Source organism: Leptinotarsa decemlineata, unplaced genomic scaffold (genome assembly GCF_025532065.1).
Source record: "Leptinotarsa decemlineata unplaced genomic scaffold, Ldec_3_MD MMD2_tig00000882_RagTag_RagTag, whole genome shotgun sequence".
Lineage (NCBI taxonomy): Eukaryota > Metazoa > Arthropoda > Insecta > Coleoptera > Chrysomelidae > Leptinotarsa > Leptinotarsa decemlineata.
Window position 1 is genome coordinate 19,161,296 of NW_027412556.1, and position 15,264 is coordinate 19,176,559.

Consider the following 15,264-nt stretch of genomic DNA (forward strand, 5'->3'; position numbering starts at 1 on the left):
GGAAGAGAAGCCGCCATAACCAGTACAAGTACTTTCCTACATCAGAGGATTATCGGAAAGGATGAAAAGAATTGGGTCCAAGTACAACATCAGAACCTGCTTCAGATCCGGAAACACTATTCGCAGCAGCCTCATGAAAACCAGGCCACCAAACGCGGACTGTGATTCCAAGAATTGGATTCACTGGATACCCTGTGAGTGCGGAAAATCCCATACCGGTAAAAATAAGAGGTCATTGAAAGTCCGCATTGCCAAGCACAAAAAACACACACAGCACGGGGAAACCAGCATATCAGGAATAGCAGAGCATGTTTGGACCTATCAACATAACTTTGAGTGGTCCCAAGCTGAGATCATACACAGGGATGAACACTGGTTTAGGAGGAAATTCAAAGAAGCCGCATAATTGTTGTCCAACAATGTATGCAACCAAGTTAACGTAGAGATATGCAACATATGGAATCCCATAATCAAGCGAACAATTGGCAACTCCCGTCAAACAATCATCTCCCATTAAAGCCGTGGAGCAGAAAGAGGTTAAGTTAGGTTAGGTCCAAAGTGAGTGGGTCTATTCGAGTCTCCACCGCACACCTATTCACACTCGACCAAATAAACCCAGCTTCTTAACGAAGCCGATTAGTTTGTATGGTGAGTGGTCTTTCAGGTCAGATGGTAAGAGTACGGCTCTGCCGAACTCTGAAAACCTGATTTGGTCCCCAGCGGGGCAGGCACGAAGTCTATGCTCTGCTCTTTCATCAATAATGAGGTAGTCAAATAGTCAAGGTGCAAGATATCCACCTTGATACCCACGAAAACCTTCCCATATGAAGATTTTTGCACGTCAGCTACACCTGACGATGCCTTAGATTAAACCGTGCAGGGCTTTTTCGCCTCTGGTTTTGGTGAATCATCACTTGAGCGCAAACGTTTGCTAACCTGCTTATGGGGGGTTTGTTCCTCCACTTGAGATATATTCTGCGTACGCCGCTCAAGAATTTGGTGCAAGGCGGTTTCTTAAGGTACCCCGCTTTCGAGGAGATAATTCAGTCGTTTCCTGGCTGCACCATCATACCTTTTTTTAGGTTCAGTTATTGGATCAGGAGTTGGAGAGTTAAAGAGCTCTCGCTCCTGATCTAAATTTACAGGGAGGTCAGTTGGAGTTGTAACCTCAACATCCATCTCCTCTATAGGGGGTAATATAACCAGCAGGGTCCATCGCACAAAGAAGGAAAGGAAATAAGGAGATAAGGGGTAGTACTTGGGCGGTCGGTAGCCAGGCGGTTCGACGTGGGTACTTTGTTCACTCATTCAATCGACCGGCGTGTTAGTCGGTGGTTCAAGCCGCAGGCCGAACGACCGATTTTCACTTGCTATCGTCCAACCCGTGTTAAGAATCACACGTGATAAGGTAAGACCTCGTTAATCTTTAGCTCGTACAAGTTTCGACTTCTTAGGGTTGTCGTTTGTAGGGGTGCGACAGCTGGTTAACGGAAAAACAGATTTTAAACAGATTTGAAAACAGACTCAAATGACCCATATGAAAGAACCAATTTTTTTATCGATGAAGAATCACCTCCTTAAATTTTTTACACCTATTTAGTTACACTCGGTATAGGTAGTTTTTAGTCTAGATGCGTAATAAGGAAGGATTTTCCAGATATTCCAACTGGGAACCCCCGGGAGGGTAAAAGGGGGTCTGTTTCTTTGTACCGCTATATTTTCGAGGCTGAAATTTTTTATGTAGGTTTGTTTCGTGTTGTAGAATAAGAAAGGATTTTTGAATATTTCAACTGGGCACCCTCCGTAGGGATGAAAGCAGCGCGTTTACATATGAAAATTACCATTTGTAGATGTGCAATAAGAGAGTATTTTTGAATATTTCAACTGGAGAGCCTGCTGAGAAAAAAGGCGAATTCATAAAATGAAGTATCCTTTTACGGACGGTAGCTGATTGGTTTCGACGTGGGTGCTTTGTTCACCCACTCAAATCGACCGCCGTGTTGGTCGCTGGTTCAAGTCTGAACGATCTATTTTCACTTGCTATCGTCAAACCCGTATTAGGAATCACACGTTGAAAGGTAAGACCTCGTTAATCCTTAGCTCGCACAAGTTTCGACCTCTGACGGTTGTCGTTCGTAGGGGTGCGACAGCTGGTTAACGGAAAAGCAGTAGTAGTATATAGATTGTAGACTTCTCAGATATGAGATACAGCTTAACATCTTGTGAAAGTATTATGTAGGAGTAATCAGATTGATACCCTGGCGTCAGGTTATAAAATCCTTACAGCGAGTGACTACCTGAGAAGTAGGCAGATTGAGACCTCAGTGTAGTGAGAATGAAGCCGAAAAATCAAAATTCTCACAATAAGAAGAATAGTACTTGTTTTTAAATCATTTTGATTGATGATTTGATGGATCTATCAGAATTTTTCGATTGGGAAAGAAACGCTTTGGCTTTCTATTTCTCCATCTTCACAAAAAATGCGAAAATTTTCAAAGAAAAGAAGAACGCAATTTATAGCAGTTCATGAGAAAGAGGGAATATTCTTTCACTTTGTTTCTGAAGGTTAGTTCTTTGCATGATCTACACATCTTTGTGAAGAGTTTATTTTGAAATTGATTGTCTTCATTTCTTTGAAATATTTCCATATTTTTGTATGAAGATGGAGGGATAGAGAACCAAATACTTTCTATGCCACAAATGAATCTACCCTGAAAATACACCCCTTTCAATTCAAACAAGATTCCTATGGCTGGGATTGAATCAAATGAGCGAATAAATTTCATTACGCATTGTCATCGATGACAAGAGTCGATACAACACATTCGTGACATGAAGTCGTAATTCAATGAATGAATTGAGTAGTGTAGTGATTCATCTTGTAATGTTATCCAGATTGGTGCTGGAGAGGCAATAAGGCAAATGTCTCATTCTTTAACATCGGATGTTCGCCATTGAGTATGACAGTGTTTCATGTAGGAGAAATTTCACTCCTTCCATGTACTATTTTTTGTAGCAATGCTGTAAATGATATCTGAATCAATTCCAAAGCCATCTTTTTTTCACAAGAATTATTCTCTCCTGAAAATGATACACCAATTTTTGACATCTTGATAATACAAATGTATTTTTTCTACTTCTGGTATCATAATTATGTTCAAAAGGTTTCGGTTTTATTTTGTTTTCAAAAACTATTATTATCAATTTCCGGCAGAATAGCTGTCATTCCTCTAAAACATTATTGACATTGAATAATTAATTCTTCGAAAATATAATTTATCACCTAATAGGAAAGTATTCTTCTGACAATAATGTGTTTTTTGATTGATTGTTTTCATATGCACATATTAGTTTTCATAACCTGACTTTCAAATGTTCTCAAATAGCTTTCAAGTTACTGAAGTTTTTGATTATAGATTGGAAAATGTATGTCGACAACTCGGTGTCGTGAGAAAAATACTTGAATATACCCCAACACCAGATGTTCCATACAATATATTCAATTACAGCAGAGCAAGTTATTTATGTCATTGTGAAACATATCCGTAGTCCACAAGCCGAGTAGTTTTGCAAATCTTTTCAGTCAGTAAAAAAACTTACAATGAATTCATGGTTGACAAACAATAATAAACAAACCTTGGTATTTTCGAAACCGAAATCAACATTTTTTCTGATTGTCATAGGTACCTATGAATTGGTATATAAAAATGTGTTTTGTACCATGATAATTAATCAGCTCAAACTATAGCAAAAGAACAGGTGATAAAGAAGTGGGTTCAAAACTTTGACAATTTGAAAATAATCAAATACATAGCATCGTTAATATATTTTTTTCATTAGTGTTCTCAAACGTAGTATTCATCATACCCTTTAAATCTATTCAAAAAAATGTATTGAGAATACACTTTGGTGTATGTCTTTCATTTTGAAGATTAATACATTGAGATACCAAGTGTAATTGATACCACTGGCTCCTTCCTGGCCCTGGGAAATCAAAAAAATTACAGTTACACTATTTACAATCTATCGTAATTCAGTCTCTGAACTGGTTTTATTTCCCGTCTGGGTCTAAGAATTGAAGTATTAATATTTTCTCTCATATCTGACACTCGCACATTTTCTACAACAGTATCATCAACATTTGGAACGGTTTGAAAATTTTTTTCTGTCGATACACTACTAGTTGTAGTTAGAGCAGAAATATTAAAATGATATTTTTTTTTTTTGATTCAAGTGTCTTTTCCAAATAACATTATTTAATTCTGGAATCCTAACCAAGTAAGTAGATTTTCCGATTTTCCTGAAAATGGGTGCTTTAATCCAAGTTACTTTAGATAATCTATAATCTTTAACAGTGATACTTTCGTTTTCAGAAAACTGTGAAAATCTTTTGCCTCCATAATCTTTCACGTGTTTGGCTTGCTGTTTTAAGACACGCCTCACCACAATTTTCCTGTTCATTTGGTTTTAGCAAATCAAATCTAGTACGTAATTTCCTTTTGAACATCAACCATGCTGGACCTACACCTGTAGTGCAATGATTTGTGTTGCGAAAATCAAAAAAAATGTTTGACGCGATACTGATTTCTAAATTTTTATTTTTGCCTAGTGCAGTTTTCAAGGCATTTTCGGCTGCACCATTAGAGACGGATGAAAAGAAGGGGAAGTGATATGTTTAATACCATTCAAAGGCAAAAAGGTCTGGAATTCATTTGAACAAAACGTTGTTGCATCATCAGATACAATTGATGAGGTAATCCGAATCTGGCAAATAGAGTTCTGAGAACACTATTGGTTGCACTTGAAGTGATTGAATTCATGATAAACACTTCTATCCACTTTGAATGTGCAGCTATGACCATAAAAAAATATTTTCCTAAAAATGGACCCATAAAATCTATGTGTAACCTAGACCATATTTCTGTTCGCCAAGGTTTGTTACGAACAGCCTTATCAGGCTGTTCGTAACAAACAGTTGCACATAACATACATATCTGCTCAATAATTTTATCAAAACCAGGCCACCAGAAGTATGACCTAGCAAGACTTTTCATTTTTACCACTCCTAAATGAGATAAATGGAGATTATTAAAAATATTTTCTCTCAAAGTAAAAGGAATAACTAACCGATTGTTCTACATTAAGCAATCATTCTCCACACTAAGTTCGTTTCTAATTCTATGGTACGGTTTCGAAGAATCCATTATCTTTCCTGGCCTTCCTTTTTCATTATAATTTATTATTTTCGATAATTTAACATTTTTGAAGTTTCTTCTCTTACCTGTTCAAATTTAATTGGGCAAAGATCATTTCTGGAAAAATAATCAACAAAATTTATATCAATATTTCTGTAGGCAATCTAGACAAAGAATTTGCGCGATTATTATCCGATTTTATAAATTAAATATTGTATCGGTACCTAATTGGATGAAATTACTGCCTAGTTTTTGTTGGCAGAAAATTGAGGAATGTTTTAATTTGGATTAAAAATGGATATGATTGGTTTATGATCAGTAACAAGTGTGAAGTTTCGTCCATAAAGATATTGGTTAAACTTACACAGTCCAAAAATAATTGAGAAATCCCCTTTCTCAATTTGCGAGTAATTTTTTTCGCCTCGGATAAAGTTCGAAATGCATAGGCAAAGTGGCCGTTCTTGTCTATCGGCCATAACATGTGCTAAAACTGACCCAACTCCATATTGAGAAGCGTCAGTGATTAATCGTAGAGGTTAGGTCAGGATTGTAATGAACAAGCACTTCAGCTGAAGTAAGAATATCTTTTATCTGTTGAAAAGCATTGTTACAACTGTGTGACCGATCCCAAATGATTTTATTTTTTAACACATTTTATAGAGGATTCAGAATAGTTGAGAGATTCCTCACATATTTACCGTAGTAGTTGACCATTCTCAAAAAGGAGTTCAACTCACTAATATTTTCTGGAACTGGGGCATTAACAATCGCCGATATCTTATCTTGAAAGGTATGTAAACCTTCTTTGTCGATTTTGAAACCAAAATGAGATGTTTGTGATTTGAAAAAATCGCATTTATGTAAAGCAATTTCCAAACCAGCTAGAAATATTGCAACACCCGGTATACCATTCAACAGCGACTCCATGTGTTTTTGGAATTTGGCCGGAATACTGTCAATACCAAAAGGGGCTCTGTTGTAGCGGTATAATCCTTTGTGTTGAAATCGTTACATAATTTTTCGATTTTTCATCCAAACATACTTGTGTGTATGCATTTGCTAGATCTAATTTGGATAAACTTTCGCCGCTTTGCAATTTTACAAACAACTCTTCAATTCGAGGAAGAGGATGTTGGTCAATCTTAATACTAGGATTCAAAGGACTTTAAAATCCCCGCATAACCTGACAGATCCATCTTTTTTCAAAACGGGAACAACCTGTGTTCTCCAGGGATTATAATCCACTGGTTCTATGACTCCTGATGATTCCAATCGCTCCAACTCCTTGTCAACCCTATCCTTCATGGCGAAAGGAAGGGGGCGAGCTCTTTTAAATTTAGTAGAGAAATTCGCTTTCAAATTGATTGAAAATAATCCTTTGTTAAATCTACCCAAGCCAGGTTCAAAAATAATTTTATGCTCATCTAATATGCCTTGAATATCACTTGGCAACTCATGAAAATAGTTATTTTCTCTGGAAATAGTATCTGAAATATTGACGTGAAACACGTTAAAAAAATCGCGGCCTAAAACTAGTGGTCCGGTTGCGTCTTTAACTACATAAATATTCATATTAGTTTGCTTATCTTTAAATGAAACCAAACGATTGAAATATCCCAATGGAATAATATGATCACCATTGTATAAATCAAATCTTTTCTCCGTTTTTTCTAAAAAATAATCTTTGAAATTATTAAAAAAAACAGTGTGAGAAGCACCGGTATCTAAATTAAATGTGTATGGTTTCCCTCCAATGAAAATTTCTAATCATATTGGCATGACTTCACAATCTAAACTGTACAAAGAAAGATCAGCTGATTCTTCCAGATAGTTTTGTGTTTCTTTATTTGAACGAAATTTGTTAGTTCTGTTTACTTGTTTTTCCCTACAAACAGTTGCTAAGTGACCCTTTTTCTTACATACATGACAAAAACATCCCAAATAGTCAGTTTACTCGTAGGATCCGTTGGTATTTGAAGCAATCCACAAGTGTTTTGGATCAATAGTCGGTAATTTTGATATATTATTGGAGTTGAATGATTATTATTTTGTTATTTCAGATAAGACACTGATTATTCTTTGTGTCATTGTATATATTTGTCAAAATGCCCCAGTTCACTTGAAAATAGTTTAATTAACCGAAAATGGTCGTAACAAATAAAAATCACAGTAGAAATTAGACAAACAATTATTTCTTCATCCATTATCCAGAATACTTGAAAGAGGTGTATTTAGAAATACGGCAAAATATGTGGCATTAACGAATGCAATATAGAGCTCCAGCGCATTTCGATAACGGTCTTAGGAAATATCTTTTCGTTCTGTACCCCGGACGTTGGATTGAAAGGGGCCCTGGCGCATCCATTTCTTGGCCAGCCAGAAGTCCTGATCTTAACCCTATCGACTTCTTCCTGAGGTTTTATAAAAGAGGATGTGTATTCTGTTGAAATAGTCGGCGAACAACTACTGAGGCATCGAGTGATTGAATGTGTATTCAGGAGGATTGAAGCCATTTCTAATATTTATTTTAGGAAATAACACACATTTGTACATATTTTTGTACCTGAAAATAACATGAATACTCGGTTATTATAATCTACTATGTGTTGCCTGAAATTTTTGCCACATTTCGATATAAACTAGCTTTTCGAAAAAGTGATACAAGCTAAAACAATTCAAAAAGATGTACTGAACCAATGGTGTCACAAATGACCTTATGTTAATGGTAAATTAACTGATATTTATCTGTAGGAACTACAAGTGTTGAATAGCCAACTGAAATATTTTTAAAAGATAATGAAAAAAAACACATACGTTTAAAGATGGCAAATGAGTAATTCACGCTGTCGCATCGGTCCTGATAATTTACTATTTCAATGCATGTTGTGAAGTAATGAAGTTATAGCCTTTCGTGTCATTGAGTGAAGATATAGATAAGTTTCTGTAATATCCAGCACCCTTTGTTTTTGTTCATACCGCCTGCTTCGATTAAAAAGGTAATAACAATGTGTGTTACAAGTCGGGATCTCGATCAAATAGCAACCATTAAAAATAAAATGAAGAATATTTACTAGGTGTAGTGTACAAAATTATCAAGATATTCCAGGCAAACATAACCAAATGATATCAGATCCTAAAAATGATTTGGTTTCTCTGAAGAAAGGAAAATGAGTTGAAAATTGCGATGGACAACATGTAAAAAATATCGAGAAATAAAAATGTGCAATATTTCGGAAAAAATCTTGAGTTATCGAAAAAATCACCTGAAATCAACGGGAATATCCATACAAGAAGGTTTAACGGAATTTAGATCAGCCCTGATGAAAAGTGCCATTGACAAATTCACGAAGAAACATGTGTGGTGTCGCAACGGCAACATTTTCGTGAAGAATAATGAATGCGTGTATCGAATACAGCAGGAGAGTGTTTTTCTATGCATCAAATAGGTACATTATATCTTTTCTACTGAAATGCATTTAAACGATTTGCAAGTTCTTTTACGGACGTAAACAGTAAAATACTCATCTCGGTGAGTAGTTTAAAACGAGACTTAACGTAATATTCTTGTACTAACAACGAAACATGTATATTTTTCAATCCATTGTATTATTATTTGTTGTTTGGTTCTAATTTTTATCAGCTAGTTAGCTTCTCAAACTCAAAATATATTCTAATATTTCGGGGCTGATACCTGCATGATTTATGATTTTCTGCTCATATATTCAAGTCAAATTTGAGGTGAAATTTGAATATTTATTGTCTACGTGTGTGATCTATCCTTCAGTATTTTCTTCATTTCATTTTCTCATTCTCACTTCCTTTTCATCTCTGAAATCTTAGTAGTAAGTAATAGCTGAATTGAAATGAAACTACAAATATCTCATTTCAATAAGAGATCACTGGTGGCAAACTTTTTTGATTCTAAAAACAAGTTATAGGTGCAAATTGTGATATTGTAGGGGTATCCGAAATTTGGCTACACTCAGTCTTTACCAGCGATACTGTTAATCTTAACCATTATAGATTAATTCATCAAAATCGTCCCACCAGGGGCGGACGTATGGGCTTACATATTAGAATACTATATGAAATATTTCCTATAGTATTAGATATCGTATAGTAATAGTATGGATACCAGATCACGAAAGCAGAACAATCGTGACTCCGCACTAGACAGCCCTCGTTAGAAGTGCCACAAGTCTCATCAGTATTTCATCAGTTCGGACTTTCATTATCTAATATAATATAAATTGATTTGAAATCTCTGAAAACTTAAAAAGATAAACCGAAAATAACAATTTTATTAAACTAAAAAACTGATTGAGAAACATCTGTATATCGAAAACCCACTCACACAGGACAGTATTTGAAACAGAAATCCAACCACCATCAATCGACTAAGACAGGAATCATCAAGACTCTACTAGACCCTGCCTTCGGGCTCTGTAATACAAAGGAAGGTCTCGAAAAGGAACTAGGCATCATCAAAAATTACTTTCGATGGAATGATTACTCCAGAGTGATGGTAGAACAGACTTTAGCTAGAAGACAGCAAGAGCTCCACAAGGAAGAGAAGCCGCCACAACCAGTAGTTGTACTTCCCTACATCAGAGGATTATCAGAAAGGATAAGAAGGATTGGGGCCAAGTATAATATCAGGGCCTGCTTCAGATCTGAGAACACTATCCGTAGCAGCCTCACAAAAACCAGGCCACCAAACCCGGACTGCGATTCCAAGAATTGCATTTACCGGATACCCTGCGAGTGCGGAGAATCATACATCGATGAAACTGAGAGGCCATTGAAAGCTCGCATTGCTGAGCCCAAGAAACACACACAGCGAGGAGAAACCAGCAAATCCGAAATAGCAGAGCATGTTTGGACTCATCAACATGATATCAAGTGTGCTCAAGCTGAAATCATCCACAAAAAGGAACACTGGTTTGGGAGAAAATTCAAAGAATCCGCGTATTTGTTGTCCAACAACGCATTTAGTAAAGCTAGCGTAGAGATACGCTGAGAGATACATATGGAAACCTCTAATCAAGCGAAAAACGACCAACTCCCGCCAAACGGTTATCCCCCGCTAAAACCAATGAAGCGAGAGAGGGAAGAGGGGATAGGTGAAAGCACTCGAATGAACTATGATTAGTGAGATTTCGGAGAAATAAGTCCAGTTATCACCCGAAGACGATTGTGGATACTAACAATCTAAACGTCGTGACGTAACTTGGTTTGGAATCTTTCAATTTTTATTTTTCAATTTTTGTTAATAATATTTTTTAATTTTCAGCTTTTATTAATATTTCAAGTTTTTATTATTTTAGTTGTTGCTTGTATGTTATTTCTTTGTAATTTCAGTTTTTTTGTTTAATAAAATTATTATTTTCGGTTAATCTTTTTATTTTTTTTTTCAGAGATTTCAAATATTATTATATAATATGAATTGATTTGAAGAATAATTCAAGATGGCGTCTTCTGACGACGAGCTTGAAGAAATCATCCAACTAAAAGATGAAATTTTCGGTGAAAAGGCTCATAAATGTTGCCAAACAGAGCCAAGTGAATCTATAATTTGCGTTGTTTGTGGAAATGTTCTCCATCTTTCATGTGCGATTAAAAACAAACTTAAGTGCTACAAAATATGTGATTCCAGAATACAGTGCTGTGGGCTAGATAGAAAACAATACCCAGTAAGTGACGCAAAAAAGGACAAACTTAACAAATATGAAAACCTGGAAATGGAAAACCGTATGTTAAGAGCCCTGCTGAAAGAGAAAGAAGATAAGTACAATTTATTATTAGAAAATAACAATTTTTTATCGACCTTTTTTGGGTAATTGTTACCTTCCACAATCTGAAAAAATATAAAAATTATAATGGGGAACTTTATACAAGAGTAGAAGAGCAAACTTTTTAGTTTACCCCGATAAGTTACTGCGTAAAAATCAAAGTATTTTTCACAAAGAAAAATCTTCTATTTATCAGTAACTTGTCGTATTTAACAATTTTGCCTATCAAAAAAAATCATTAATAAATAATACTTATCTTTTACGTTTCGGAGGCCAAAATCTGCCTCCATCTTCAGAAATGGATAAAAAATTCTAATATATACGCAGTTATTCCTTTTTTGATAGCTCATTTCTTTACTTCTTCGACAGATGTCAAGTTTTGAAATATGAAATTATGAAATTATTTTTTTTGATAGGCGAAATTGTTAAATACGACAAGTTACTGATAAATAGAAGATTTTTCTTTGTGAAAAATACTTTGATTTTTACGCAGTAACTTATCGGGGAAAATGAAAAGTTTGCCCTTCTACTCTTGTATAAAGTTCTCCATTATAATTTTTATATTTTTTCAGATTGTGGAAGGTAACAATTACCCAAAAAAAGTCGATAAAAAACTGATTTTTTTCCTCCACAAAAAATGACTTTCGTTGAATAAAATAACAATATATTGAAACAAAATGCGCACTACCTAGAAGAAAAACTAAAGGATTATAAAAACACAACAGATAAGCCACCAACGAAAAATGAACCGAACAAAACAAAATCCAGTCAAATTCTAAAAAAAACGTATACACCTGCAAGTTTTTTACCTAGTAAGGAATCCCCAGCAGTCCAAAGAATTGTAAACAAACATGATTTACCTGAACTAACAGGGATGCCTAGTAAGATCAAACTAGAACAAGTGAGTTTGATGAATGAAATCATATATCAAGGGGAAACTACTGGTATCGCTGGCCGTGATGGTGGTGATGGAAAAAAATTTGTACGGCCTAAGAGTAGAAACAGTCGACGCCATAACAACATAAATAGAAAATCAGGAAATCCAACTAAATATATTGACATTAGTGAAGATAAAACCGACTTCACAGGGGCAAATATGAAAGATGGTTATACCTATACAGAGTAACCAGAAACGTAAACGACACCCAAATAAAAGAGTTCATATCAAAAAAGCTTCACCCGGAGGAAACAGGAGGTGAAGAAAATAGTGATGTCACAGTTCAAGAGCTGCAAACATATTCAAACCAACTGAAATGTTTCATGGTTGGGGCTGATTTCTACCACAAAGAAAAATTATATACACCAGAATTTTGGCCCAGAGGAGTAGGTTTCAAGAGATTTGACTTCAGGCGCTATAGGCAGTATACGAATGCTCAAAGGAATAGCATTCATTTTTTATAGATAGCAAAGGCGAAAATATTGATGATAGGAACGAAGGGAAAGTAAACTTCATTTTATATGCAAATATGCAAAGTATAAGGAGCAAGTAGAGTTTGCTCGAAGTAGAGCTTTCTGTCCAGCAACCAATGTTTTTGTCAGTAACAAAATCATGGTTGAAGGACTTTGGAGTAAGTAATTTTTCAATTGATGAATATAACCTTGCGAGTGCTTACTGTCGCGGTATGTACAAGGGTGGTGGTACTGCCCTGTGGGCAAAACAAGAACTTTTGACAACTCCTTCAAATATTTAAATATTAACAACCTAAGTATTGAAAAAGTTTTTGAATGTTGTGGATGTGTATTTGAAACTCATAAAATAGTTACAATTTATAGATCACCAACAGGAAACATCCATTCATTCTACCAGAAACTTCAGGGAATGTTACACCAAATATTTAGCATAAACTCACTTTTATGGGTCTTAGAGGTGATTTTAATATAGATTTCAAAATCTTATCACATGAACGAGAGGAACTACTTGATATATTTGCACAATACGGCCTTCATAGTATTGTTTATCAGGCTACAAGAATATCATCAAGTTCTAATACAAAAATTGACAATATTTTTAATAACGCACGTACATATGTTATGGAAAACCATAACATATGTACTGATCATAGTACAATAATTGTTAAAATCAACTCACATAAGTTATGCTGTAAACATATTGAAGAGGTCAATTGTTTCAAAGACTATTGCAATAAAAATAAAATACTCTTTGCCCAAATTTTACAAAATGAATTTCGCGCGATACATATGATGCACTATAATGCAATGAAAAATATAAAAAATTGTCGAATACATTACAAAGTCATTTCTTTGGGACATTTCCAATGAAGAATAAAATCCTCAAAAATGTCCCAAAATCGTGGATAACCGATGAAATCAAAAGGTCGAGTGTACAGTTGAAAGATCTGTATATTCTTCAGAAAATTACCCTATTTTGAAAGGTCATTATCGAATACAAAAACGAAAACACCATAATATTGTGGAAACTTGTAAAAGAAATCATTATAACCAATTAATTCAATTATCTGAAAATAAAAATAAAACCTCCTGGACAGTTTTTCATAGGTGCGCCCAAACTGGTTATAGATGATATACCACAGGTTGAAAGTAACAACTTTGATCATAGCCTCAACAGAAATCTTACTTCAATGGTTGTACTTACTTTCACCGAGGAAGAAATGCTGAATATATTCTCTAAACTCAAAAATAAATGTTCGTCTGGACCTGATGACTTACCTAACAATATAATAAAAGAATTCAAAAATTATTTGGTGAAACCTAATAAACTTTTCACTAGAAACAGGCATATTTCCCGACGCTCTCAAAATAGCGAAAGTGATTCCACTCCATAAAAAGAAGGAAAAAATATAATGAATAACTATAGACCCATATCACTTACATCAGTTTTTTCCAAACTTTTTGAATATTGTATGCTAGAGAGGCTAAACTCATTTATTGCAAGGTTGAGAATTATCCCAGAAGAACAGCATGGATTCAGAAAATCTAAATCTACATATACGGCAACCACAGATACATATGTACACATTCTCAATGAATTAGAAAAAAAAAGAGCCCTATAGACATATATTGTGACTTAAGTAAAGCCTTTGATTGTGTTTCACACGATCGACTACTTGACAAGCTTTGGTCTTATGGTATCAGGGGATCTGCTTTTAGCTGGTTCGAATCTTTTCTCAAAAATAGATATCAGTATGTATAAATATCTTGCAATGAGAATAGCGGTCAAAACACAATTCACCAGTCTCATCTTGCACATGTGGAAGTTGGAGTTCCTCAAGGAAGTGTTCTTGCTCCAGCTCTATTTTCAACGTACATAGCAGACATTGTAAAATACCTCTCACATTTTAAATTAACGTTATACGCTGATAATCTCTCCATATTAGTATCACAAAAAACTCACAATCTCAATCAACAAGCTTTCAATGATCTCTTGGAAAAAATAATTCTATGGTTCTCCATTAATAGTCTTTATATCAATGCTAGCAAGACACAGTTTATTACTTACCACACGAAACAGAGAACGGCTGAAAATATAGAGATTCATTTAGGGGAAACGACTCTAGAGAAGTGCCACACCATTGAATTTCTAGGTGTAACTATGAGCGAAACACTTGATTGGGAATCTCACATAAGTGAAACAATAAAAAAATTGAATAGTAAGCTTCACCAGATCAGATGTCTTCAGAGAGTAATTGATATAAATGTTCTTAGAAATTATTATTTTGCGGAAATACAATCCCGACTATCATATGGAATTTTGTTATGCATGTCGTCTTCAGCACAAAAAATATTCCTAGTACAAAAAATGCATACGTGCAATGTTAAATAAAAATCAGAGAGAATGATGCAAACCTCTTTTCAAATAATTGAATATACTCCCACTTTTCTGCATATATATATATATATATATATATATATATATATATATATATATATATATATATATATATATATATATATATATATATATATATATATATATAATGAAAGTTTCCTGTTATATACATAAAAACAGAAACAAAATTCCCTGTCATAATGACATCCATAATTACGCAACAAGATTCAGTTATCATCTTTACACATCCCAAAATCAGTTAAATATATGCCTGTATAGCCCTATTTCCAATGGAATTAGGGTTTACAACCACCTATTGACAAAAATCGATCAGGAGGTATCTTACTTCAGATTCAGAAAAACGCTGAAAACATACTCACTGGATAACTCATATTATACTATGGACGAGTTCTTATCTTCGTAGTGAACTCTCTTTGCTCCTTATAGCATTTTAAAGTACATGTATTGT

General features: G+C 34.7%; 1 protein-coding gene across 2 annotated transcripts in view; it reads right to left on the reverse strand.

Annotated features, from left to right (window-relative positions):
• Window positions 1–15,264, reverse strand: part of Octalpha2R (alpha2-adrenergic-like octopamine receptor) — a 562,038-nt gene that overhangs the window by 75,769 nt on the left and 471,005 nt on the right. Inside the window, exon 7 of one of the 2 annotated variants that reach the window (XM_074175189.1) lies at window positions 7,310–7,758. The exons of the other annotated variant lie outside the window; for it this stretch is intronic. Coding sequence (XP_074031290.1) covers window positions 7,718–7,758 — 41 coding nt within the window. The 3' untranslated portion in view covers window positions 7,310–7,717. Of the gene's footprint in view, window positions 1–7,309; window positions 7,759–15,264 lie in introns of those variants that run through there. 2 annotated transcript variants of the gene reach the window in all.